The sequence below is a fragment of the Pristis pectinata genome, chromosome 13, assembly GCF_009764475.1.
Source record: "Pristis pectinata isolate sPriPec2 chromosome 13, sPriPec2.1.pri, whole genome shotgun sequence".
Taxonomy (NCBI): Eukaryota; Metazoa; Chordata; class Chondrichthyes; order Rhinopristiformes; family Pristidae; genus Pristis; species Pristis pectinata.
The window spans coordinates 41,575,482-41,603,203 of record NC_067417.1 but is presented as its reverse complement, the minus strand read 5'-3'; the positions used below and the strand labels follow the sequence as shown (position 1 = coordinate 41,603,203).

Sequence of the window (27,722 nt, the reverse complement as noted above, 5' to 3'; positions counted from 1 at the left end):
ATAGCTTTAGTAGGGATACCATCTGCTTCTGAGAGCTGTTTCCCCTCCCCCACAATTTGGGGGATGTCACCACCTCTGAGTCAAGGTGCTTGAAGATCCAAACCCAGAACAAAGTTCAGTGCATTAGTTAATGGAGAGCCCTGTCCTTCTATGGGCAGGGATTACCTACAACAGGCATTTTGAATGCAAGAGACCACCTCTGCAAAATCATCCAAGCACACTGGCAGGATAAGCATCATCAGACCAACATCTCCATCAAGTCCCTAAGTTATGCCATCATCTGATGGATCAGCCACATCGTATGTTGACACCAGACTGACAATCCAGATCCCATTCCCAGGTCCATCACAGCAATAGATGGACAGAACATCTTTGGTTTTCTCTCCAAATAAATGTTACATCCCCATACTTCAGGAATATTGGCCCATAGCCAAAACATTTGTGGATCCCAGGCATGGATAGAGCCAATGCATTACAAAAACACCAGTCAAGTACAGCACAAGGCACTTCTAAATGTAGAAGAGCAATACCATGTGTTCAGTCACTATTCTGTATTTGTCAAACACTGGGAAGTTTTACATTGTTTTCACTGCAGTTAGGATAATTTGGCAATCCAAAGTTAAAGACCTAGCAATACCCATAGGATTACACACTTTCACCAATTCATTGTCACACATTTAGTTATGTATTGATGCCTTTATTCAGTTTGTAAATTTTGCAGGACAAGCAGCTGACTTTATGTTCTCATTACTTTAGCCAAAGTAATTGCAAGGACAAGGAATGCCATTGAAGATATCACAATTATGCCTGGAATGGTAGCAAGCACAAGATCTGCAACAGAAGATTGCAAGGAATTATGCTGGTGTAGTAGCATCAAGAATAAGAGCTGGAATTTAGGAAAAAAAGTTTATCCACCCTCTGGATGGCCACTTGCCTTGGAATACCATACTCAGTCAAACTCACATGCAAATCTGATTCTTGGTTCAGACAGACAGAATTACAAGAACACATGCAATTGTCACTGCAAATTTAGGTTTCCCGCAGTACAGAATAGTGATCTGCAATAAGCCTGCAGGTGAAACTCGAGGTCACAGTACTTTAATGTCTAATGATATAGCTCTGTATCCAATAGGAAGCAAAATATTGCTATTTCCTGAAGAGATGGCTGATGATTTTGATACAACCAATCTTATCCCAATTAAGGCATTGTTGGCCAGTGTTGACTATCACACCTTTCACATTTGTCAAGGATAAATCCAAGATTGCCAATTTACTCAGTTGAAAATTAGGTTGGGCGAAAGCAGCAGCAACGCTTCTTAGATCAGGGTTGGCTAGTTGTGGTAGAATGCCCCAAGATTTTGGCCAGGATTTAATTAGGTAGAATAATCAGGGTAAAATTAAAATGCTTAGATTTGCCTTTGTTTTTGGCTTCACAAAGAAACTTACTGGACTTGCGACCTTCAGGCAGATGTGACTTTGGATGGGTCCAATGAATAGGTCCATAAGTCAACAACCCTCTATAGTTGTTATGGGTTTCCCTTTTGGTTTTCTGTGATGATTGGCCAAGACATTCCTACACATTGGAAAGTAAAATGGAAATGTTAATATTTTTACATTTTTAAAGAGGAAGAGCAAGTGCTTAAATTCTACTGTCAGAGACAAACAACTTACAATCATACAAGGCTCCAGACTGTCAGGAACACAAATTTCAGTTCTGCAATGCAGGAACACCACAGGATGCTTGGTAAATCGAAACATTTGCATACTGAAGTTGCCTGTTGTCTCATTTCCAATTTGATTGTGATACTGCACAGTCTCATCAGTAGGACATCTGATGATCAAATTATTAGTGCATGAAATAGCTCATTAAAGTCAGCAAGTGTTCAATTTCAATTGGAGAAATTCAAAATTACTTATTACCAATTTCCTAAAGTTACAATTAGGAAATTGATTAATCCACTTCCCAGGTTGAATTACTGGAGAACAAGGCAGAAGGAATGAACAAAGATTTGGAGCAGGCAGTAGTGTGGTTAGTGTAATGCTTTACAGCACTAGCAATCTGGATTCAATTCCAGCTGCTGTCTGTAAAGAGTTTGTATGTTCTCCCTATGTCTATGAGTTTCCTCCCACATTCCAAAGATGTGGCAGTTAGGAAGTTGTGGGCATGCTATGTTAGCACTGGAAGTGTGATGACACTTGCAGGCTGCCCTCAGAACACTCTACCCAAAGATGTAATTCACTGTTTTGATGTACATGTGACTAATAAAGCTATCTTGGAGTATTCAAAAGACCCAGTACATTCTAGACTCAAATTCATTTTGATTTAACCATTTTTCTTCCATTGGAGATTAAAGTCATTGAAAAATAGAGCATTAAATGCAGTTAATGTAACAACTATGCTTAGTTTAGGACTATTTACAGGAATTTGATTTTTTTTTAAAAAGTGCAATCCACTAACATCAGATGAGATTCTTAAGACTACTGAAGATGTGATGTACTGACTGAAATGCATGTGTGATGCCATTGTGGTTAAGAGCCAGAAATCTTTCTTACCCCTTCTTTATCAGGTAATACTGAGGCAAGTCATCGGGATCTTTGGTTGGCGTAGCCCAACAATCATTTATAGTCAAGACAAAGAAGTTCTGCTCTCCAGGTTCAATCTTCAAACTGATGTACAATCTCTCCGACCAAGGTATAACTGGCAGTTCCACATAAGCAGTCTCATACTTGGCGCTTTCATAGAGAGCCATTGATATGGTGACTACTCCTTCCTGCACATGTAGTACTGCAACTCTAAAGTGGACAGGTTACTTACTCAGACCAATGCAAAACTGGGACACAGGTGCATTCACTCTTCATTTATAAACCTGCACAAGGCATGTTTGATGACTAGGATGATTTGAGAATTCTCAAATATTCATCTTCTGTTGGCAAAACACCAATAGAATTAAGCAATCATTTAGATTCCTATAGTTGCTCTAATTGTGGAGGATAGCATTTGATTATGTTTAGTGTTTTAACTGAATATTACACAATGATTGTTCCAGGTAGATTGCAGCATCAGTGGAGGTGGGTTAGAAGGGGTGTTGGGAATATTGTAGGATTGGTTACATCTATGCATGTGTTCCATTAAAAACATCTGCTTATTTATGCAACTATAATGCTGTCACTAATACAAACCAATCCATTAAATAGCAGTTTTAAGAGAGCATTTGCTATACTGAAGTACACCCAAACTTCATCCTTCTACCAAGAACCTAGATTCAGCACAAGATCTACAATCATGGATATTTTAAACTGTTTCCATTAGTCAAAGTTTTTTCTGATATCTGTTATAGTCAAGGGGTTAAAATGGCCACTTCAGATTAGGGTAATTGACAGGGTATACAGCCTTAACAGACATTCAGGTTACCACACAAGACTGGTTAATGTGTCAGGTTATCAGACTAAAATAAGGAGACAATCTCCAGCATTAATTGATCACAGGAGTGAGAAGTCATTGGAGACAGCAAAGTCCAACACTACAGGCTGGAAACAATAGCACAAGGGACACTATCCAAATGCATCATTCCCTCCACTTCATCAACAAGTGAATTTAGCACAGAACTCCAGCTTTTGCAGTATTAGCTTTAGATGAACATGTTGTACATTTAGAAAATACATCTTTAGTGTTAAATGACTAGTGAATTTATACTCCAATAGATACTCATTCCACCAAGTGGGAAACAATACCAATTTCTGCAAGTCAATCTGTACCAAGGAAATAATGTATAAAGTTCTAGTCTGAACTTACGTAGTCTTTGGCTGTATTGGAAATGCAAGTTGCACTGTCCTTTCACGGTAGTACACACAAGTGAAGTCAATTGCTTCAGAAGGAAGCCTGGTGATGATACCTGTTGCATGTCGAGTCTCCAGTTCATTAATATACATAATGTGGGTAGCATTACTCTAGAATGAAAGTTCCATTAGGAATAGTTCAGCAGGGTCTTTGTTCCCAACTTAAAAATGCCAGTTTATTAATATGCACAAAAGGGATGGTCTATTTTCCTCAAAGGATTTTTTTTTAAAAAACACTAATAGATGCTAGTTTAATGTGCAAGACTCACTGGTCTATAATTCCCAGAGTTGTCCCTACTCCTTTTCTTGAAGGAGAAAGATTTGCCACCCTCCAATCATCTCATACTACTCCTGTGGCCAGTGAGGATGCAAAGATTGCCAGGGGCTCAAATCTCCTGTAGTATCCTGGGATATCCATCTGGTCCCAGGGACTCATCTATCCTGCTGTTTTAGTTCCAGCACATCCTCCTTAACATAGATATGTTCTAGCTCAGCCTGTTTTACACTGTCCTCACAAGTGGTGAAGTCTCACAGATGAGTATGAAGTAGTATTCATCAAGGACCTCTCCTACCTCCTTCAGGCAGGTTTGCTTCTATCTCCCCAATTGGTCCTACCTTCACTCTAATCATCCTCCTATTCTTCACAGAAGTAGAGCACCTTGGTGTTCCTTAATTCTATTTGCCAAGGCTTCTCATGCCCCCTTCTAGCTCTCCCAATTCTAGTCTTAAGCTCCTTCCTGGCTACCTTGAAGGTTTCTAGAGCCCTTCTGATCCTTACTCCCTAAACCTTAAGCAAACTTCATCTTCACTAAATATTCCACATCTCTCATCATTGTTCCTTCACCCTACCATCCTTTTCCTGCCTCAATGGGACAAACCTATACAGAACCCCATGCAAATAATCTCTAAATAACTGCCACATTCCCATTGTGCATTTCAAATTAAGTCTACTCCCAATTGATACCAAGTTCCTGCCTAATGCATCATGATTCACCCTCTCCCAATTAAATACTATCACATACCATCTGCTCCTATCCCTCTTCAAGGCAAGGATAAAAGTCAGGGAGTTGTGGTCACTGTCTCTGAAATGCTGATCTATTGATATCTGACACCTAACCAGGTTCATTGCCTAGTACCAGATCCAGAATGGCCTTTCCTCTTGTTGGCCTGTCTAGATAGTGTGTCAGGAATCCTTCCTGAACACCCAACAAATTCTGCCCCAACCCTTTTGCACTAAGGAGGTGCAAATCAATATTATGGAAGTTGAAATCACTGATGACAGCAACCATTATTTTTGTACCTCCCCAAAATCTACCTCCTGATCTGTTCCTTGTCTGTTGATAGGGGGGTGTGGTCTATAGAATATTCCCAATTATTGATTGCTCCCTTTCCACTTCTGACCTCCACTGACTCAGGGGACAGTCTCCAAGAAATTGTCCCTTTGGCAGCTGTGATACTATCCCCATTTAGCAATGCCACTCCCACCTCTTACCTCTGTCCCTTTTGAAGGATCTAAACCCTGGAAAATCAAGCAGACATTCCTGCCCTTGTGACAGCCAAGTCTCTACTGGACACATTAGTACCATACTCAAGTTCACCACTTTTGTTCTTGATGCTTCTCTCAAAATAGATACTTAACCCATCCAACTGACTGCAATTTTAACCCATCAACTGCCTATCCTTCCTCAGTGTACAGCTTGATGCAGTGTAGACTATCTGCCCCATCCTCTGACCTCCCTCAGGTTCTCATCCCCCACCAAACTAGTTTAAACCCTCCACAATAGCTCATGAGCCTGCAAGGATATTGGTCCCCTCCAGTTCAGGTGTAAGCCATCCTTTGTACAGTTTGTACCTTCCTCAGAAGGGATCCCAATGATCTACAAGTCTGAAACCCTGTCCCAATTTCTCAACCACAGTCATCTGCCAAATCAGCCTATTCTTACCCTCACTGATACAGTGAGCAATCCAGAGATTACTACCCTCAAGATCCTGCTTTTCAACTTGCTACCTAGTTCCCCATATTCACTTTTTCCTACCTTTTGTCATTGGTACCAATGTGTACCATGACTTCTGGCTGCTCACCCTCCCCCTTTAGAATGCTGTGGACCTGATCAGGGACATCCTTGACCCTGGCACCTGTGAGGCAACATGCCATCTGGGAGTCTTTCACATCCATAGAATCTCCTGTCTGCTCCCCCAACTATGGAGTCCCCTATCACTATTGCTCCCCCCCCCCCAGAGGAATGAGCCAGACTCAGAGCAACCTAACCACAGTGGCTTTCCCCAGTAGGGGGTTTCTCTTCCCCCTCCCCCCACCAAATAGTATCCAAAGCAGCATACATGTTATTGAGGGGAATGGTCACAGGGTATTCTGCACCATCTGCATATTCCCTTCCACTGACAGTCACCCAGCTACCTGCAACTTGGGTGGTGCTTTTATCTATCACCCCCCATACAAGGAGAGCATCCAGCTGCAGCTCCAGTTCTCTAACACCAAGGAGCTGCAGTTGGATGCACCTCCTGCAGATGTAGCTATCAAGGAGACTTGAGACCTCACATCTGGCAGGAAAAACACCACTGACCCAGGATCTATTGTCACTACTTTACCTAGGTACTGATAAACAAAAACTTCCTTTAGCCTCTTCTCACTGAAGCCTCGAGCAAAAGCTTCCCACTAACACACACTCCAAAGTGTCCATTCCACCCTACTTTTTATTGGTTGTTGAAAATTGACTAATTGTCTGATTTATATAACTCATGGAAACCAACTAGGCAAATTTGAAAACCATTGCAGATAAATGAAATCCTTACCAGCACAACAGTACCACAACTGGAGTAATTATTGTGGTGTATAGTGATAGTGTAGTATTCTTCTCCATTTACAACTTCTATTGCAGCTTTGCAGGCATCCTCAGCCAACTGTACAGAGTCCATGCTTACATTTTTCCAATCAAAGTAATCCTTTATAATTAGTACTTTTATGTAGGTCTGCTCACACTCAACATCCATTTTTATATCTGCAGGAAAAACTCACATTTAATGACCTTCCCTACCACAAGATACTCATGACAATTTTGTTAGCATTCCAGTATCAATAGAGGTCCTCCCCAGGTTACAAATGCCTGATTAATGGATAGCCTGTAAACACGAACAAGCATTTGGGAGACAGATCTGCCAGCTGCTGCTGCAGGAAGCTGTGTGGAAGCTCACTGCATCTTCCAGAGAAGATCTGATGGTCAGGTTAGATGCCCCTGTTAACTACAAGTTGGCATGTTTAAATACATTGCTAGGTGACCTCATTTCTAATTTGTGTTTAAGTTAGAAACAGTTCTCTTGAACAGAACCTTGTTGTAACCTGGGGAGCACCTGTTCAAGTTTTGAATCACAGGTGTAGACAAGGTACAAGCTGATGTTTGTCCATCCTCAACTGCTGCCCAAACACGGGCAATTCAGATGGACTGTTAAATTAATGTCATCTGAAGTTACCCCAGACTGGGTGAAGGTGATTTCTTGAAGTACATGAACCAGGTGGTTTCATACTTCACACTGACAGTAGCTGAAATGAGGATTCCCAATAAGCATAGAGGAATTTTAACTTCCCTGGGTCAACAGGCCACACTATTGAAGAATAGCTCTACAAATTAACCATCATATTGCATTCACAAAGAGCACAAGAAATAGGAAACAAATTATTCCTCAAGTGAGGAAGTTTAGATAATCAAGTCCCTGTCAATGGAATTAATAAGTTTGTTGATCAGATAGCAACACCACAAAGGAATCCTTGTTCTAGAGTATCCCTAGGACTGGAAGTAAACACCTGTTGTATCTTCACTAAGCATTCAGCCATCCTCTCTTACTTTGTACCATTCCCAAGTCCCAGGCTCCAGGGTAACAGCCAGTTAAAGTGTAGGTACCTTAAAAGATGGTACCAGTGAATGAATTTGAAGGAGCCATAATGCTACTGGTAGTCAAAATACCATAGGCAGATCACCTGGTTTTAAATGCTTCTGAGATCTCATGCAGAAGCAAGATTACAATTATTCAAGAGGCCATTTCCAGCTGCTTCTCTTGATGATTGAAAGACGACAACCAAGATTGTTTTAAACACAGTTAGTTTAGCAATTCACCATTTAGCAAGAGCAATGGGATTAGATTTATTAGGGGAATTGAAGTGGACTGTTAGACTCTGGTTGATGGTAGTGGTAGTGACAATGCAGACTAAACAGTCTTTTAACAGCTTAAGTATTTTCAATTATACCACATTTGTTACAATCCCTATTCAAACAGTATAGGGATGCCAGGTTGGTTACTACTATAATAGGGGCACTTTGAAGCAGTCAGATTTAGTCATGAAGTACTTTACCTTCACAAGTCTCTCCTCTGAGCCCATGAAGACAGTTGCACTGAGCAAGCCCATCTACAACAACACAGGTCCCCTCATTCTTACAAGGGTTGGGGTCACAGTCTAGTGGGGAAAAAATGAATCAGTATAACCAAATACACTGAAGTAATATTCAGCATTGTGTACTAGTAACCATACTTCATACATTGAGGCTCAAAAGGTCATGACTGACAGTCACTGAAGTCAAGGTCAGTCATACAGAATGTTCTAGTAAAGGGCTGCAGGTTCTTCCACACATGCTGTCTGACCTGTAGTGCATTTCCAGCATCATTTAAGATTTTCAGCATCTGCAATTTTGATTCAAGTTTTCAGGTAGTACAGTAGCCAGTTTTTATCCAACCACAAAACAGCCAGCAGGACTTTGAACAGCCATACCCACTTGATGTTTGTGGGTAGTAACAACAAAATGCAGGCTACATAGGTGTTGCTGAAGTGATCACTCCTAGACTTGAAGTATCCCCACAATAGGCACTGTATCATCTACAAAATGCATTACAGTTACTCACCCAGACTATTACAGTAACTCCCAAGCCCAGAACTTCCACCACCAGGAACAAGGCCAGCCAGCCCATGGGAGCACCACCAGCTTCTGGTTCCTCACCAAGTCACACACCACCCCAACCTGGGGGTGCATCACTAATCCTTCAATGTTAGATTCCAAATCCTGGAACGCCATTCAACAGCCCTACTATGGGAATGCTTTCACCAGAAAGGATGCAGCAATTCAAGGTCAGTTTACCACTACTTTCCAGTGAAGTTGAGATCCCATAATAGAATAGTTATACCCCAGCAATTCAATGTAGGGTTAATAAGTCCTATATAACTCACACCAAATGAGTACCTCTCCCTTCAAATAATCTTTCAATTTGAGGTCAAATGATTTTTTTATCTATATTACAAGGAAACTTGGAGGCAGAACTTTGAAAGAATGGATGAGTGCACGATTATGAAATAGGCGGTCGTTCCATTTTAGAGAGCGTCTTCAAGGTGACAGTTACCAAAATAAACTGATAAAGTAGAGCTCGTACGCCAGTCGTAAGGTGGCTTGGAACACAAGCCTTGAGGGAAGTGATAAGACGGAATCATTAGTGTTTTACAAGAATTGGCTATATGTCATTGTGGTGACAGGCAAAATATCTTACACGAATACCTAGTTTTTTTTAAAGAATCACTTACCAGTACTGTACACGGGAACAAGCCCGCAAAACAGCAGCGTCAACACGTTTAATAGCACCTGTTTAAAAAAAACACACGTTGTTATTTCAGTTGCCATCTTCCCGAATCGTTGCTGCCCACCCTTCCACATACCATCTCCCTAACGCGTTCCTCCCAAAACGGTATCCAGGATTGTCAAACGGGCTTTTAAACTCTGGTGGCAAGTTCGTGGGTGGATGACTTGAAGGGATATTAGTTTCAGCTGTGGCGTCAGCTGGTTGAGTTTAATGAATTCATAATTAGTAACGAAAAGAAAACGCGAAGGAGCACAAAGAAACGAACGCTTGAAATCCATTACTCAAGTTCCTTCTGATCATTGATTAATTATTGAAGACAGACACTTGCATCAAGCCTCTGGGTATTTGAGGTGTAATCAACGTTTGTTATGGACCCAGACAGCAGGACGCCCTTTATTGATCCTTTAGTGGAAGACGGCGATTTTTTTTCGTTCAACCAATTTCACTTACCCACAAACAAGCTCTGCAAATTCGCCTCTCATCTGAGGAGATCCCACCAATGTAAAATTCTGAACGTGACATTAAAAAAAACTTCTAAAAATTGTCCTGAAGACAATAATTTATAGTTACAAGCCTCTTTCACGGCTGTGGGAGGGCGCGGAGGAATTTGCCTACTTGAAGTGTAATTATTGTTCTGTGTTAGGAACACAGTAAAAATTTGTTCACAAAAAGTCCCAGAGACAGCAGAGAGATAATGGCCACATTGTTGTGTCTTTGTGGTGATGGTTTGTGTATAAATAGTGAACATTACATCAGGAAGACCATGCTGGACTCTGTCTGCCTGGCATCATTGGATCTTTAATAGGAGGAGGAGGAGGCACAACTTAACATCTCATCCAGAGATGGATCTTTTTAGGCTGGTCCTCATTCCAATTTGGTGGGTTTTGAGCTGGCTGGTGAGGCCAACGTGGGCCCTACAGTCTCTGCCACGGGAGGTGCTTGACAGGACAGGCAGGCAGCTGTCTGTAGATGCACTCCTTCCACCATTTATTGGTGGGCTTCTGTGTGCTCCTGGCCGTTCTCAGTTCCACCACAAATGCTCCTTCTCTGTTTTGAACAGGCACGGGTCGGGGATTCCCATGAATTGGTACAGAAGATGCACCTTTTCAAGGAGGCTTTGAGAACATCCTTAAACTGTTTGTTCTCTCTACTTTGGTAATCTTTTGCCATGATGTAGCTTGCAGGAGAATGCTTATTTCAGGATCTGGTGTTTGACATGTGGATGATGTGTCTGTCCATCAGGTGCCACTGAATGCAATTAGAGACCTTTGGACCTTTGGCTTGCCTGGAAAGGTCACCAACATTGGTCTGTTTATCTTGCCGATGCTTTTGGAGGGTTTTGCACTGATGTCTTTGCTGGTACCTCTCCAGGACTCTGAGGTCCCTGCTGTAGGTCTTATGAGTCTACAGGAGGGTCAGGATCCCTGCTGCCTGGTAGATTGTAAGGTTTGTGCCAAGTTTGAGGTCTTGCCCTTGGAACATTCTCTTCCTCAGACAACCAAAGGTCATCATAGTGCATTGAAGGCAATAATGAATTTTGTCAATGATGTCTGCCTTCATTGAGTAGTGACTTACAGGGAATGGTTTACGTGCACCTGGATCTTGTTGTGTCAGAGGGCAGTGATATACAGCAGGAACAGGTCAGTAGAGGATAACTGTCTCGTGGATGGTTACTGTAAGATACATTCTCGGTAGTGTAGCGGTTAGCATAACGCTATTATGGCACCAGCGACCTGAGTTCAATTCCAGCCGCTGTCTGTAAGGAGTTTGTACATTCTCCCCGTGACTGCGTGGGTTTCCTCTGGGTGCTCTGGTTTCCTCCCACATTCCAAAGATGTACGGGTTAGGAAGTTGTGGGCACGCTATGTTGGCGCTGGAAGCATGGCAACACTTGCGGGCTGCCCCCAGTACACTCAATGCTAAAGATGTATTTCACTGTGTTTTGATGTACGTGTGACTAATAAAGATATCTTATTCCATCTCATCTTGACTCATTCATGGAAATATACACTGATGACTTAGAGTGCAGCTTTCAGACGTGTATATGCATTTATCGTCTGTATGCTGTGGCTCAAAGACTGAGATTGGAGTACTCGTGTGTTGGATAGAACAGTTTCCCATTTGTTCTGTAGATTAACTGCACTCCAGCAGGAAGCTTATTGAAGGTGAAAAACACTATTTCAGTGAGGAAGATTGAGAAGAGTGTTGATGCCACAGCCTTGCATTACATAGTCAGCACTGAGATTGGGTCTCATAAAGTCATACAACATGGAAATAGACCCTTTGGCCCAGCTTGTCCGCACTGGCCATTGAACACCTATTTACACCATTCCTACACTGATTCCATTCTATTTTCCCCACATTCCCACCGATTGCCCACAGATTCTACTATTCGTCTACTTACTATGGGCAATTTACTGCGGCCAATTAACCTAGCAACCCACACGTCTTTGGGATGTGTGAGGGAGGTGACCCAGAGGAGAACCACTGGTCACTGGGAGAACGTGCAAACTCCACACAGAGAGCACCAGAGGTCAGGATTGAACTCTATTTGCTGGAGCTATGGGACAGCAGCTCAACTACCTTCACCCCTGTCGCCTGGGTCTGTTAAGGACCTGTTGGTTAAATCACAGCTTGCTTGCCGTTGTTTAACAGATGTAATAGTGCAGAACTCCCTCAGTACTGCACTGAGGTACAAAAGCAAATTAGGTGCTCAAGCCTGAAATCACAATACAGTAAAACTCCAATGATCCATTATCCAACAATATGCAAATCCTGATGGTTTGGCAGCTGGCTCACCAGGTGAGGTTTGCTGCACTTCCTTCCCACTCTCCAGGTCTCCGGTTCCCATGCTCCCCTTCACTCAACAGGGTCCTGGTTCCCGCACTCCACTTAAGCTTATCTGTTTCACTGGAATGTTGGTTATAACACTGTGCAACTCCAAAAGAAAGTCAGTGAGACATGTTTGGGATCTGAATTGAAATAACATCCAATGGTCTGGAAAATCTGGTGGTCTGGCGCCACCATAGTCCTGGGTGTGCCAGATTATTGCAGCTTTACTGTCTTATCTTTTCAATTAAGTCATACTTATGCCGTGATGCCCTCCAGCTATGGAACACTGTTCTCCTGCTTCTGTTTCTGAAGTGGGGTGGGATGGGATGGGAGGGGAGGGGGTGGGGTGGGAAGGGTGGAATATATTCCATTCACCTCATCTGGATTTGAACTCCAACTCCATACGTGAAAGGAAAATGCCTAACCCACAACACCACATAGTTGCTTTCAATGGGAATGGCAAGTGCTAACCTCAATTTCCCATCCTTTTGTGAAGTGTCTTAGAGATAGTGCACTTTATATATGCCATTTGAAGATAAACTCAATCTAGTTTTAAACCTTTGATTTGGGATGATTTTGTAGTTGAAGTCTTGCACTGTCCACCATTACTGGAGAACCAATGGGCACTGCATGCTAACATTCCATAAACTTATTTATCCAAGGTGTGGTAAGAATGTGGAACACATTGCCAAAAGTACTTTGCGAAGAAAAGCATTGTTATTCCCAAGACTGCAGATGCCGGAATCTGGAGCAACAAACAAGATGCTGGAGGAACTCAGCCGGTCAGGCTGCATCTGTGGAGGGAAATGGACAGTTGATGTTTTGGGTTGAGACCCTTCATCTGGACCCACTCACCTACACACCAGGGCAATTTGGAGTGGCTAATTAATCTACCAAACTGCATATCTTTGGGATGTGGGAGGAAACCAGGTTATCTTGAGGAAACCTACACAATCACAGGGAGAGTGTGCAATCTCCACACAGACAGCACCTGAGGTCAGGATCGAATCCGGGTCTTCGGTACTTTGAGGCAGCAGCTGCTGTACCACCCACAATGTTGTCCAAAGGGCCATTAATATGTTAATACCAGATATTCACCACACTAAGCTAAACATACCCCAAAATTATGCCGTGCAATTTTGAACTTTTGTTGTGTCTACTTCCCTCTATCACTAGCCTATTGCAGTCAATAATGTGTTGGTATTAATGTTTCAGGTAATAATACCACTATTGCTACAGCAAAAAGTAAGGTGTTGGTACATATACCAGCTAAGGGAGGTTCAGTCAGTGCATCTTCAAATGAAAAGATTACATGCGACACACACAAAATGCTGGAGGAACTCAGCAGGTCAGGCAGCATCTATGGAGTGAAATAAACAGTTGGTGTTTCAGGTTGAGACCCTTCATCGGGACTGGAAAGGAAGAGGGCAGTAGCCAGATCCTGCAGATTCCAGCATCTGCAGGATCTCTTGCGAACAGACTACATAGATAGTACCGTGGACAGTCCGACATTAGAGTGATTGGGCTGTGTTGCAGAACTTCTTGTACTGGCATCTGGGTAATGACTGCTACTTCTAAAAGATATTGTGCACTGTTTTCATTAATAACTGGATTAGTGCTCAGTATTCCACAAGTTCCTGGTTGAAAGAGCTGCCAATGTTGTAGTCACTGGAATTGAATTACATATTAAACCTGGCTTTTCAAAAATGAAGGAAGACAATTGGAAGCACTGATGTGGAAGGTTGCATCATTAGATCGGATGTGATGGATATGGAGATGAAAAAGCTGGGAGAATAGAATGTATAGTTCATACAAGATGCAGGATGGGAGGAAGCCTAGTCATGGTAGCTGTGGGAGTTAATGGCCTTATGGCAGATACTGGTGGCCAAACTAACTCATGGAGTTGGAGAAGATGACGAAGGGAAGAGTCTGAGCCTCCACTTTTGAGGGATCATCCTCTGTGATTTCAGACACATCCAGTGTGTCTCCACTACCAGATACACCTTCTCCTCCCCTCCTCTCCAAGCATCCCAGTGGGAACATTTCATTTGGGACACCTTGGTTCAATATTCCAGCTGTGCAGCTGCAAGAGATGTAACGACTATTCTTTTGTCTGCTCCCTTCACACTGCCCAGGAACACAACACTCTTTCCATGTGAAGCTGTGATTCACTTGCACTTCTTCCAATTTGGCATACAGCATTTGACACTCGTAATGTGGTCTGTTCTATACTGGGGAAATTAAATGGGGATTGAGTCACCACTTTGAGAACACCTCAGTTCAATCCACAAGCCTGAACCCAAGTTTCCAATCGTCTTACTCCCACTCTAACCTCTCTTCCTTCAACCTCCGACATTGTTCCAACAAAGCTCAATGCAGGCTCAAAGAAGCACATCTCATCTTCCAGCTATGCACATTGCAGTCTTTTGCTCTCAACGATCTCAGATAATCAGCTGTTCCTGCCTCTGTATTTCACATTTCCAGCATTCATAGTTTTTTTCTCTCTCTCACTCATCGACTGGTTGTTTCCCAATTTATTTGGTTTCTTTTTTCACCTCCTCCCAACCTACATTTGCTCTTCACTATGTGCCTAAAGCACCACTTTCACCAGGAACCGTCACTCCTGTTATCATCCACTTTCTCCCAGTCTCCGTCCCATTACAGACATTTCCTGTTGTCCTTCTGCCCCTTCTCCCTTTCTCTGTGTCTTGAGAAATCCATTTTATCTTTGACTTTTCCACTTCTGATGAAAGGTCATTAAACTGGCCTTGATGGCTTTGTGGCCAAGTTTACGGATGATACAAACATAGGTGAAGGAGCAGGTAGTGTTGAGGAAGAGGGGAGTCTACAGAAGGACTTGGACAGGTTGGGAGAATGGGCAAAGAAGTGCCAGATGGAGTACAGTGTAGGGAAGTGTACAGTCATGTGCTTTGGTAGAAGGAATAAAGGCGCGGACTATTTTCTAAATGGGGAGAGAATTCAGAAATCACAGGTGCAAAGGGACCTAGGAGTCCCAGTGCAGGATTTCTTGAAGGTTAACTTGCAGGTTGAATTGCTAGTGAGGAAGGCAAAAGCAATGTTAGCATTCATTTGGAGAGGACTAGAACATAAAAGCAAGGAGGTAATGCTGAGGCCTTATAAGGCATTGGTCAGACCACACTTGGAGTATTGTGGGCAGTTTTGGGCCCCATATCTAAGAAATGTGTTGGCATTGCAGAGGGCCCAGAGGAGGTCTACGAAAATGATCCCAGGGCTGAAAGGGTTAATGTGTGAGGAGCGTTTGATGGCTCTGGGCCTGTATTCACTGGAGGTTAGAAGGATGATGGGGGATCTCATTGAAACCATTGAATATTGAAAGGCCTAGATAGAGTGGACATGGAGAGGATGTTTCCAGTAGTGGGAGAGTCTAGGACCAGAGGGCACAGCCTTAGAATAGAAGGACATCCCTTTAGAACAGAGATGAGGAGGAATTTCTTTAGCCAGAGGGTGGTGAATCGGTGGAATTCATTGCCACAGATGGCTGTGGAGGCCAAGTCATTGGGTATATTTAAAGCAGACGTTGATAGGTTCTTGATTAGTAAGCGTATCAAAGGTTACAAGAGGAAGGTAGGAGAATAGGGGTGATAGGGAATAATAAATCGGCGGAGCAGACTCGATGGGCCGAGTAGCCCCACTCTGTTCCTATGTCTTATGGTCTTAAACTGAAGTGTTAACACTGACCAAATGACTTGTTGAGTATTTCCAGCCCGCCCTTTTTCATTTCATATTTCCAGCAACTGCAGTGTACTGCTTTTCAAATAAAGGGAATGTTTAGAGTTTTAGGGATATAAGCCACTAATAGACACTATAGAACAGTTATTTAATTAAACTAATTAAATAGGCGTCCTGGATTTGTATTAGATCTCTTTAGGGAGATTGGCACCTGGGAGCATTTTGTATATTTTCATGGGAGCTGGGAGTCTCCATAATGCCAGCATCCCTAATTATTCTTCAGAGGACAGTGCTGAGCTGTCTTATTGAGAACCACTGCAGTCCATGTGGTGAGGAAGGTCCCACAACCCTGCAGGAAGTTCTGTGACTTTGACCCAGCACTATTCAAGGATTGGCTGTATTTATTTCTAAGTCGGGATGGCACGCGGGATGGTGGTGGTGTTCCCATGTGTCTGCCGCCGGGCAAAGTAAAGGTCGTAGGTTTGGTAGATGTTGTCTAAAATGGATGCTCTAAGACTGTACATTCTGCAGAATGGTGCACTTGTGGAGTTAATGGTTGACATGGTGGATGAGACATCAGTCAGGTTCTTTGTTATTGATGGTATGGATCTCTCAGTGTTGGAATTGCACTCATCCAGGCAAGAAGCAAATACACTTAGTCCTCGTTATCTACTGATTTCCTATCTCTGGATCTGCATACTCACAAGGACATCCCCAGGCCCCATCTTGTTTTTTTTCTAGCAAATATATCTAAAAACAATGCACAATGAGGAACCAATCATTGCTTGCATAAATACAGTAATCAGTTTCTAAACCACTCATGTCAAGTCACTCCCTACTATGAGCTGTTCCCTTGGAGAGTGGTCCTCGTCTACTCAGCTGCATCTTGTGATTTCAGAATTGATTACAGCTTGCGAGTTTTGATACAAGTAATTTATTAGCCGATATCATTTCCTTTTAGGTATTTGTATGTTTTGATGTGGTTATTAAGGCTTATTAATGCTTTTAGAACATTATGGGACATAGGGATACGGGTCAAACACAGGCAAATGGGACTAGCTTAGATGAGCATCTTGGTCAGCATGGATGAGTTGGGTGGAAGGGCCTGTTGCTGTGCTGTGTTTATTTGGGGGTGCATTGGGTGCAAAAGAGAGGCCCCTTATGATATCCATGTTTTTCTGTTATCTGCAGGAAGTCCATGCCCCTATCCCTTGAGAATAGTGAGGACTTATTCCATGACACTCCTGATGTGTCTTACAGCTCAGGGACAAGCCTTGGGGTGTCAAAAAGTCAGTCACTTGCTGGAGAATTACTCAACCACTGATCTACTCTTGTAGTCACAGTATGTACGTGGCATAGTCACTCATGCAGATGGGATGAATTTGGGAAGTTTGCCCTAGCCAGGGTGTCCAGAAGAAGGCATCATCATCTCAAAATATATGGTAAGTTACTTGAGCAGAAATTTCTTCATTCAAATCTTTGGAGTTCTCTACCCTATGGGGCTGTGGAGGCTCAGTGAGTTCAGTCAAAACATAGGTTGATAGGTTTCTGGATGCGAGGGGAATCAAGGGGTACAAGAATAGAGCAGGAAAATGACATTGAGGTAGAAGATTAGCCATGAACTCACTGAATGGCGAAGCAGCCTTAAGGGGCTGAATGGTCTCCTTCTGCTACTATGTTTTTAAGCTGACCCAAGTAAACACATTTGAAATCCAGGAAGTGATACTACTTAAAGGGATAACCCCCTCCATTAAGACATGGCCAGTTGTTAGCAGTTCATTGAAGCTGAGGAGTGGTGGGGCCTTTTTTTTTGCAGCTTTGAGAGTGCATGACAGATCAGCAGCTGACTTACAGCGGTAGCAAGGCTTTATAACACTGGGATGAAGGAGTGCAGGGAACAAAAGTAACGTTGCCGGGTAAATCATTAAGGATGGCACAACTGCATCAGCCAGAACAGCACAAACCAGTGGAGGCCAAAGAAAATTTGGTTTTGGTTTATTTTTGTCACTTGTACCAAGGTACAGTCAAAAACTTGTCTTACATACCATTCGTACAGATCAATTCATTACACTGTGCATTGAGGTAGTACTGGGTAAAACAATAACAGAATACAGAGTAAAGTGTCACAGCCACAGGGAAGTGCAGTGCAGGTAGACAATAAGGTGCAAGGTCATAACAAGGTAGATTGTGAGGACAAGAGTCCACCTCATCATATAAGGGAACTGTTCAATAGTCTTATCACAGTGGAATTTGCCCTCAGGCTCCTGTACCTTCTGCCTGATGGGAGAGAAGAGAGAATGACCCAGGTGGATGGAGTATTTGATTATGCTGGTTGCTTCACCAAGGCAGCGAGAGGTATAGACTGAGTTCATGGAGGGGAGGCTGGTTTCTGTGATGTGCTGGGCTGTGTCCACAACTCTCTGCAGTTCCTTGCAGTCCCGGGCAGAGCAGTTGCCATAGCAAGCTATGATGCATCCAGATAGGATGCTTTCTATGGTGCATCGATAAAAGTTGGTGTCAAAGGGGACATGCCAAGTTTCTTTAGCCTCCTGTGGAAGTAAAGGTGCTGGTGAGCTTACTTTGCCGTGGCATCAATGTGGTTGGACCAGGACAGGCTATTGGAGATGTTCACTCCAAGGAACTTGAAGCTGTCAACCCTCTCGATCTCAGCACTGTTGATGTAGACAGGTGCATGTACATCGCAACCTTTCCTGAAGTCAGTGACCAGCTCTTTTGTTTTGCTGACATTGAGGGAAAGGTTGTTGTCATGACACCATTCCACTAAGCTCTCTATCTCCTTCCTGTACTCTGACTCATCGTTATTTGAGATACGGCCCACTACGTTGGTATCATCTGCAAACTTGTACATGGAGTTAGAGCAGAATCTGGTCACGCGGTCATGAGTGTATAGGGAGTAAGAGGGCTGAGGACGCAGCCTTGTGGGGCACCAGTGTTGAGAATAATCGTGCTGGAGGTGTTGCTGTCTATCCTCGCTGATTGTGGTCTGTTGGAACTCTTGGAAGGAGGAAAATATATGCAAGCAGAAATTCTGTGCTGTAGCAAAGGTACAGAAATTCCCCTGGGATTCTGAACATTATCCAGCAGTCCAAGTGCATTCAAGGGTGAAAGTATACAAACAAAGAGAGGAAGTGAAAGTACAGCTACAACAGCAGCAAAACTGCTGAACAAATAAACTACATTGTAGGAAGAAATGGAATGCAAAGAGCTGAGGAAGAGGGAAATGATGGAGCTGGGGGAGTGGGGTTCACATATGATAAAAATAGGTTTATTAATGAAGAAAACAAAACCAAGATACTCTGAACAATGGAAATCTGAAATAAAAACAGAACGTGCTGGAAATACGCAGCAGGTCAGGCAGTATCTGTGGAGAGAAAGATATCATTCCAGGTCTGTAATCTCACCTGAAATACACAGGTCTATCAAGAATTTCTATCAATTTCTGTAATTTTTTTTAAATGAAGACCTACCCGAAGTTTAAAGTCAGTGATGTCAATGGATAGACCACATGGCGTTTGGGGAACAGGATAGACGGTATCAGGTGGACTGCAGAGGTCAAGGATGAGAATGGGAAGGAATTTAATGAAGAAAGCCGTAACAAAACAGAGCTTTGACCTCTCCAAAATGAGGAGAACCTACCACGTGCAGCCAATCTGTAAATGAGTCGAATAATGTGTGTGAATTATTGTCTCTCGGTGAAGGAGCTACTCGGGCTCTGAATGGAGGTGAACCATCAGGTAATGCGATTCTTGCAGTTGCTCAGTAAGAGGAGGAGTGCGACAAGGTGTCACAGAAAGAATGGCCCTCTGGAACAGCAGGAAGCAGCACGGGAATCATTCACATATACAGATTCATTAGGAATATTGCACTGCTAGTATACATCTGTAAATTTTGAGCTCAGAAGTTACTACGTCAGGAGCCTCTGTAGGGGAATACGAAAACAAAATCAAAAATGACAATTCTGAAAAACAGAAAATAATCAACAGAAATTCAGAGCATGGTAATCACTTTCTTGAGGGAAAAGTTTTGATAAAGTACAACTAACTTTAACTTCTTTTTCAGCTTTAAATACCCACCTGTTAATAAGCAGAGTACTGGTTTGAAGTGTAATCGCTTCACTGACCCAAAGTGCAATCACAAAGTGATTCCATTCTAATGCCAGTGTGCAAAAGAACGAAGAAAAGGATGTGTACTTAATTTACACCATTAACACCCTCAGGTTATCTGAAACACCTTGATATCAGTGAAGTATAATACTATTGAAATGCAAGTTTACACAGCAATTTGTGCACAGTGCAATCCATTCCACATAACACCATGAGATAAGTAAGTGGATAATCAGATTTGATAGTGTTAATCAAGGGGAAAATATTGACTTCCCACCTCTGCTTTGCATAAAAGCATGTCCAGTGAGGTAGCAGGAAGGACACTGCTGTGACTTTCCACCTAAAAAACCAATCTCCTGCAGTGCAGTACTGCTTTAATACTCCACATGAATTTTGGCCCAAGTTATGTGCTTTTGTCTTTGAGTGGGATTTGATCCATGATGACTGACAGACAGGTGAGAGTACCGCCACAGGATCCAGGTTAACAATGGACTAGAGAAGACTTAGAAATTTCCAAACACCATCTGTTGGGCTCTGCACAGTCAATATGTGGGACACAGTTTGCAGACAATTGATGCAATGTTTAAAAATTTACATGTAGCACAGATAACATAATTAATATCTATTAACAATAGGTGAAAATTTGTGGGCTTTACACAAAGTACTTTGCTGTTGAGCCCATATCAAGTTAGCTCAGAGATGAGTAACAGATTAGATCATTCACTACGGTCATCTGTGCCCACTGGAGTCAATGTGAAATTCATCACATGATACTCCTCCTGAATGGTAATAGGAGGCATCTTTACATTTGCAAAACACTTAGCTTTACGACTTAATAGAAATTGTCTTTAATTATATAAACAATGAATCTACATTTACTAATGCTGTTGAAAGAGCAGTTTGCAAACTGTCTAATTCCCATAAACAATGCAAATAAGACAATGAAATTCCTAATGACTGTTGCATCAGAAGGTTACAGTTCACCAACAAGGTTAACTTCTTGCAGGTTTCCTGGGAAAGTCACATGTGGGCTGGTGCAAGTTCCAATGCTTACATTCTAAAAGTTGAGTTCCAGAAAACAACTGAAGTCTGCCTGCCCAATGCAGAATTCTGTCAGAGCAGCAACATTTGCCAGTCCTCCTCATGTTGCACTATCTGCAGAGGGTGTCAGTGGGAAATAGGCTGCCCAGAGCTCCCTTTGGAGAAGCAAGCAGCAGTGGTCCCAGTGAGTCAGCAGTGATGGGTCGAAACCCACAGCTTATCTGCATGGGACGGCTGCCACCCTTCGCCTGCCAGCCTGATTCTAGGGTGGCACATACAAACCGTAACAGATGAATGAGACAGTGACACTTTGCCACAAGGATGAATCAGATTCCAAATAACAAGCATGATGTTATTTTGCTTCAACTGAAAAACATGTTTTTATTACTGTACACTTTGTGTTCCGTTATTCATGAATATTAAGGTCATTCAAGAAAGGGAACATTCAACTGGTGTGAACATTTGTCCTCAGGTGATAAATATTGTCACAGTGCTATTTGGGCATTGTGGGCTGCTCAGCAGTCACGTGCTAAGTTCGGTAGTGGTTTGAAGGACGCTCGCTTTCTGGCACTGAAGGGGGATACTGCAGTTCACCATCAGTGACTGAACTCTTCCTGCACAATCTGCTTTTGGATAGCCCTTGCCACATCCAGGGATGAATCCTCCTGGTCATCCTCTTCCAGCGCTGGGGCCTGCAGTTCCCTCTCCTCCGGCAGCAGTGGCTCCTCGTCGTCGATGTTGAATAGGTGGCCCTCCTGTAGTGCAAAATTGTGCAACACGCAGCAGGCTATGACAATTCTTGCGACCCTCTGGGGCGTGTACTGCAGAGCTCCGCTTGATCTGTCCAGGCAACGAAACCTGCTTTTCAACAGTCTTATGGCCCTCTCCACCACGGCTCTCGTTGCCGCCTGGGCCTGGTTGTACGCCTCCTCGGCCTGCGTTCTCGGTCGGCTCAGTGGAGGCATGAGCCACGTCTGCAGTGCGTACGCCTGGTCTCCAAGAAGCCAGCCCTGCACGTGGTTGTCTTCGTGGAAGAGGTCGGGGAGTGTTGAGTGCTGTACAATCACGGCGTCGTGACAGCTGCCTGCATGCTTGGCATTCACGTACAGGATTTTCTGGTGGGCGTCACAGACGATCTGAACGTTCAGAGAGTGGAACCCCTTTCTGTTCACGAATATAAGCGGCTGCTCTGCAGGTGCCTTCAGTGCTACGTGTGTGCCTCCTATAACGCCCTGCACCTTGGGGAATCCAGCAATGCAGCAGAAGTCCTTGGCTCTTTCCCTCTGCTGCCTGGGTGTAATGCCAAAGTTGATGAACCCTGCAGCTTTGTTGAAGAGCACATCTGTGACCTGTTGAATGGCCGCCCTCACTGCCCCCTGACTGATGTTGCACATGTTCCCCGTCGCCCCCTGAAACGACCCGGTGCCAAAGAAGTTCAGGGCGGTGGTGACTTTCATTTCGACGGACAACGCCGTCCTGGCAGTGGAGTGTGGCTGAAGGTCTTCGCGGAGGAAGTCGCACAGATTGGCAATGGCACCCTTGGACAACCGCACTCGTCGAATACAGAGCTCCTCCGAGAGGTCCTCAAAGGACCGGCGCTGCCTGTAGATACGCTGCGGAGGGTAGTACCTGGTAGGATGGTGCCTTTTGCCGTGCTGCCTTATTCTCTTTGCCTCCATGCGTTGCTGCTCCTCCTCCTCCTCCTCGTCTTCCACAATGATGGTATAGAGAGGGATGCCCATGGGGAATGCCATGGTGTCTCAGGGGTTGGTCTGACTTGGGTCTCCTGGATGGGGTCACAAGATGTGGGGCTGAGGCTGCAGAGGGTTCAGGGGCAGGTCTCAGTGGAGGGGCTGTGCAGGGCTGGGTGTGGAGCCCCGCCTGTGGAAGCAGGGGGGCAGGCAGCAAAGTTTGGGGACTCTTCAAAGCTTCCAGTCTCCTCGCTTCCGCCCGGGTCACGTGACCGGCGGCCGGGCCCGCGGCCCGACTTTCCCAGCGTGCAACCGCGGCGTAAAGGGGGGGGGGCAGGAAATTCCCGTCCGCAGCGCCCCCTGGCGACCGGCAGCCTCCTCTTCCTCCTCCCTCCCTCCCCGCCACCTCCTCCTCCTCCTCCCTCCACCTCCCTCCCTCCGCGGCGGCACCGCGGCCCGGGCGCTGCCGCCCGGCCGGGAGATCGGCGCCGCTCTCCGCCGGCAAATTTTCGGCGTAACGGCGGAGGGCCGGAAACGGACGCCGCGCATGCGCGCACCCGGCCCGCCCCCGGCGCTCGAAGTCGACCGCTCGGCGTTGGATTCCCTCACCGGCGACCTGCAGGAAAAGGGGAAGTGGCCGCTGGGTCTCCGCTCGGTTAAATATCCCATCGTTTCAACACGATTGTGAGTCGGTCTCTTCCATCTCCCCCCTCCCACCCCGTCAAGTTCGGGGTTGGGGGGAACGCGTTGTGAGGTTGCACCGTTTGACTGCCGGGGGTGTCCCGCTGAAAGTCTTCCCTCGGAGAGTGAGGGCCTGTGAGCCGGTACCGGCCCGGGGATGTTGCGCCGCTCGGGACGCTGTCGTTTTCAGCTTCGGTGCCCCGGGCCTGACTGAATTCCACCCCCCCCCCCCCCTGAAGCCCGGGCTCGGCTCAGAGGCCTCCGGGCCTCTTGCTGCCCCCTCCCGGGGCCTGGCCGGCTGAGGAGGCGCTGGCTCCAGTGAATGCCGGCGGTGTGATGTGTTTGGGTTCAGGGAAGGACAGTGAGGATCTGTGTTGGTTTATTATTGTCACTTGCACCGAGCTACAGTGAAAAACTTGTCTTACAAACCGATCGTACAGCTCAACTCATTCCACAGTGCAGTTACAGCTGCCACGGAGCTGGTTTCCTAATGTTACCCAACTGATTTAAGTTCTGGGGCATCTCTGCCGGTTTAATGCACACCAGAAATGTAGTTGCCTTCCTATTGCAACGGAGTCTTGCCTTGCTGGTGTAGTGGCCCCCACATTGGCATTTCTCTTTTACCCCGGTAAGGCAGGCACACTGGATTCATCGTGGGTCAGGCAACATCTGTAGGGAGGAAGCAACAATGAATGTTTCAGGGCAGTGACCCTTCATCAGAACTTCAGTCTGAATGGTTAACTGTTGCTTTTCCCGCAGATGCTGCCTGACCTCCTGAGCTGTTCCAGCATTTTCTTTTTTATTATTACTTAAAATTTCCGGTGTCTGTAAATGTTTTTGTTTTTCATTTACTGGAGTTCATTGTGGTGACTTGGGGAAAAGTATAAAATGAAGGACGTGGTGTTCATTACCTGTGATAGTATACACCATTTTTTTATCTGTAGATGCTACCTGACCTTCTGAATATTTCCGGCATTTTCTGCTTTTATTTTAGGTTTACCACATTGGCAGTGTTTTGGAATGAGCTTTATGATGTTAACATTCAATTTACTTTAAAGTGCAACAAAGTTTCGGTCAATGCCTGACTTAATTCAGCAGGGATTATGTGAGTAAATAGAGGGAGTATTTGTATTTTAGTAAAATAAATTAAATCTGTGTTCTAAATTTGCTTTTGATGCAAGATGGTGGGGAGGAGCAGAAGATCATTAATTGTCTGAAAAGAGTTTGGAATTGGTGTATTATTGTCACTTGTACCAAGGTACAGTGAAAAACTTGTCTTCATATCGTTCATGCAGATCAATTCATTACACAGTGCATTGAGGTAGTACAAGGGAAAACAGTCACAGCTACAGAGAAAGTGCAGTGCAGGTAGACGATAAGGGGCAAGGTCATAATGAGGTAGATTGTGAGGTCAAGACTCTATCTTATCGTACTAGGGAACCGTTCAATTGTCTTATAACAGCGGGATAGAAGCTGTCCTTGAGCCTGGTGGTACATGCTTTCAGGCTTTTGTGTCTTCTGCCTGATGGGAGAGGGGAGAAGAGAGAATGACCCGGGTGAGTGAAGGCTTTTGATTATGCTGAGGCAGCGAGAAGTATGGTCAGAGTCCATGGAGGGGAGGCTGGTTTCCGTGATGTGCTGAGCAGTGTACACAACTCTCTGCAGTTTCTTGCAGTCTTGGGCAGAACAGTTGCCGTACCAAACCGTGATCCATCCAGATAGGCTGCTTTCTATGGTGCATCGATAAAAGTTGGTGAGTGTCAAAATGGACATGTCAAATTTCTTTAGTCGCCTGAGGAAGTAGAGGTGCTGGTGAACTTTCTTGGCCCTAGCATCTACGTGGTTCGACCAGGACAGGTTATTGGTGATGTTCACTCCTCGGAACTTGAAGCTCTCAACCTTCTTGACCTCAGCACCGATGATGTAGACAGGATCATGTGCACCTCTCTCCTTCTGAAGTCAGTGACCAGCTCTTTTGTTTTGCTGACATTGAGGGAAAGGTTGTTATGACACCATCTACCTCCTTCCTGTACTCCGACTCATCGTTATTTGAGATACGGCCTACTACGGTGGTATCATCTGCAAACTTGTAGATGGAGTTAGAGCAAAATCTGGCCACACAGTCATGAGTGTATAGGGAGTAGAGTAGAGGGCTGAGGACGCAGCCTTGTGGGGCACCAGTGTTGAGAATAATCATGCCGAAGGTGTTGCTGCCTATCCTCACTGATTGCAGTCTGTTGGTCAGGAAGTCAAGGATCCAGTTGCACAGGGAGGTGTTGAGTCCCAGGTCTCGGAGTTTGGTGATGAGCTTGCTTGGAGTTATGGATGTGACTCTAATAAACTGAAATTGTCAGGTAGTAGTTCCTCTAGATTGGACTGACTAACTGGAAGCAAAGGCGAAGAGAATGGGTGGGGACGCCAGGAAGATGTCGTAGCTCTGGATTGGATGGATTTCCACCTATTTTAAAGTGAATTTCTTCAAAAGCTCTGAAGAGGGCAGCACAGGACAGGACAATGCCAGCAGCTGTTGCCTGGACTACCACATAGGATAGATGGCACAGGAGCAAGCCATTCTGCCCAATCACTGGCTCCACTCCCGCCTTGCCCAACAGTACTTACCCAGTTAAAGTTGTTATGAAGTGGTCTATTTCCTTCTCCCTCACGCTTTTCTAGCTCGCCTTAAATATAAGTTTATTTCAACCTCTCCCTATGTAAAGAAGTTTCTTAATTATCCATTGTATTTCTTGGTGACTATCTTATACTTCTGCTGTTCCCTACAAATGAAAAGGTTTTCACTGAATACGGTCCATTAACATCCTTCATGATTTTAAAGATCTTGATTAGGTCACCCCTCAGCTGCCTTTTCTAAAGACAAAAGTGACCCTGTCTGTGCATCCTTTCTTGATATGTGCACCCCAGCACTTCATAAGAAAATACCTACTCTGCCATTCAATATAGTTATGTGGCTGATCTGCCCCAGCTCCTTTTCTGTGCCAGCTATCCATAACCCTCAGTTTCCTGATCTTTCAAAAACATATTTACTTCCTCTCTAAATATCCCCAATGATCTAACCTCCAGGACAGAGAATCCCAGAGATTCACTGCTCTCTGTCAGTATGAAATCTTTTTGTTTTAATACTGGAAAGGGTGTACAGAGAATTTACAAGTATCTCGAAGTCCTTTTCATAATGTGGGAACACAACTGAACACATCACTGTTAAGTGTGGTCTAAACAAGGTCAATATAGGTTCAGTATAACCTCCCTAACTTTCAGTTCTATGCCTATAGAATTAAACCATTGTGCTTGGTCTGCTTTTGTTTTAAAGGCCTTGTTATGGGGTTATTTTTGTGATCGTGTTGTTCCTCTAATCCACCTTGTTTCCCACTCACCAAGTGGTAAGTGAACTCTCTGTTCTTCCAATCAAAATGTACAAACTTTCATTGACTCGAACAGATAGACAAGAAACTATTTCACAGCAAATCGATCAGTGGGGCTAATGGAACTTTCCTTGCTAATCATTCACTGTCTTGTATTTCAACACCTCTGGTCAAATCGATTGGTCGCTTGATATTTCTTGGTGGCTAGAAACCTGCTTTCAGTTGAAGAAAACCCTGTGTCATTGAATGTGTCCACAGATATAACAGAATAACAGCATTCCAGCACTTTCAAATGGTCACAGTGCAGGATTCAATGGCGAATTAATTTGAAAACAATTGGAATGCAACACACGACCCAATGTAAATGTAGGTTTCCGGTGAAATATTGAGCCATTGAATTTGTTTATTATGTAGCCAGCCTTCTGGTAATGAGAACATTTAGATAAGACCTGCTAACAGGTAGTGGTGGACACCTAGGTTTAAATACTAAACCATGTGGCTCGGTATACAGAGCAGCAACGGGAATTTCAGTGGCAAAAGGGTAGGAAGTGTTAAATATTTTATATAAAGAAGGCAGTGATAAATATAATTAATTAGATTGTAAGGGATTTTTTTTAAAGTAATGGATACATGGCACAAAGGGGAGGACAACTGGAGACAGTATTTCTGGCTACAAGGCAGGCAGGTTAGGAGGGTTGTGGCAGAGTTGGTCAAATCATTGTAATGCTGGAGAAGAAAGGTGTAATTGAGGGGTGGCAGACACAGTATATTTGGTAGGGTTGAGGAACGATGGA

The 27,722-nt window shown here is 44.2% G+C and overlaps 2 protein-coding genes across 4 annotated transcripts; both read right to left on the bottom strand.

Annotated features, from left to right (window-relative positions):
* Nucleotides 1-666: 666 nt before the first annotated feature.
* LOC127577078 (pancreatic secretory granule membrane major glycoprotein GP2-like) lies at nucleotides 667-23,573 on the bottom strand. Of its 3 annotated transcripts, none has more exons than XM_052027939.1 (9): nucleotides 23,480-23,573; nucleotides 9,416-9,473; nucleotides 8,201-8,302; nucleotides 6,649-6,854; nucleotides 3,794-3,948; nucleotides 2,554-2,793; nucleotides 1,672-1,831; nucleotides 1,447-1,573; nucleotides 667-831 (listed from the first exon to the last, which is right to left on the bottom strand). In XM_052027939.1, exons 1-9 carry the CDS (start codon nucleotides 23,537-23,539, stop codon nucleotides 737-739), a joined length of 1,203 nt encoding a protein of 400 aa, XP_051883899.1. In that variant the 5' UTR covers nucleotides 23,540-23,573; the 3' UTR covers nucleotides 667-736. The 3 variants fall into 3 exon arrangements, with proteins under 3 accessions (XP_051883899.1, XP_051883898.1, XP_051883900.1); XM_052027938.1 differs by lacking the exon at nucleotides 23,480-23,573 and adding an exon at nucleotides 9,922-10,045; XM_052027940.1 differs by lacking the exon at nucleotides 23,480-23,573 and adding an exon at nucleotides 9,548-9,622.
* On the bottom strand, nucleotides 18,028-23,230 carry LOC127577079 (putative nuclease HARBI1). Its single transcript, XM_052027941.1, has one exon. It carries the CDS (start codon nucleotides 22,931-22,933, stop codon nucleotides 21,776-21,778), a length of 1,158 nt encoding a protein of 385 aa, XP_051883901.1. The 5' UTR covers nucleotides 22,934-23,230; the 3' UTR covers nucleotides 18,028-21,775.
* Nucleotides 23,574-27,722: the final 4,149 nt, after the last annotated feature.

Coding starts and splice junctions, on each gene's coding strand:
- LOC127577078 (XM_052027938.1), bottom strand. CDS start 9,993: ATGTCACGTTCAGAATTTTACATTGGTGGGATCTCCTCAGATGAGAGG. Junction 3,949..6,648: donor GTTGTGGTACTGTTGTGCTG/GTAAGGATTTCA, acceptor CTTTCATTCTAG/AGTAATGCTACCCACATTAT. Junction 2,794..3,793: donor CCAATACAGCCAAAGACTAC/GTAAGTTCAGAC, acceptor TGTCCACTTTAG/AGTTGCAGTACTACATGTGC.
- LOC127577079 (XM_052027941.1), bottom strand. CDS start 22,933: ATGGCATTCCCCATGGGCATCCCTCTCTATACCATCATTGTGGAAGAC.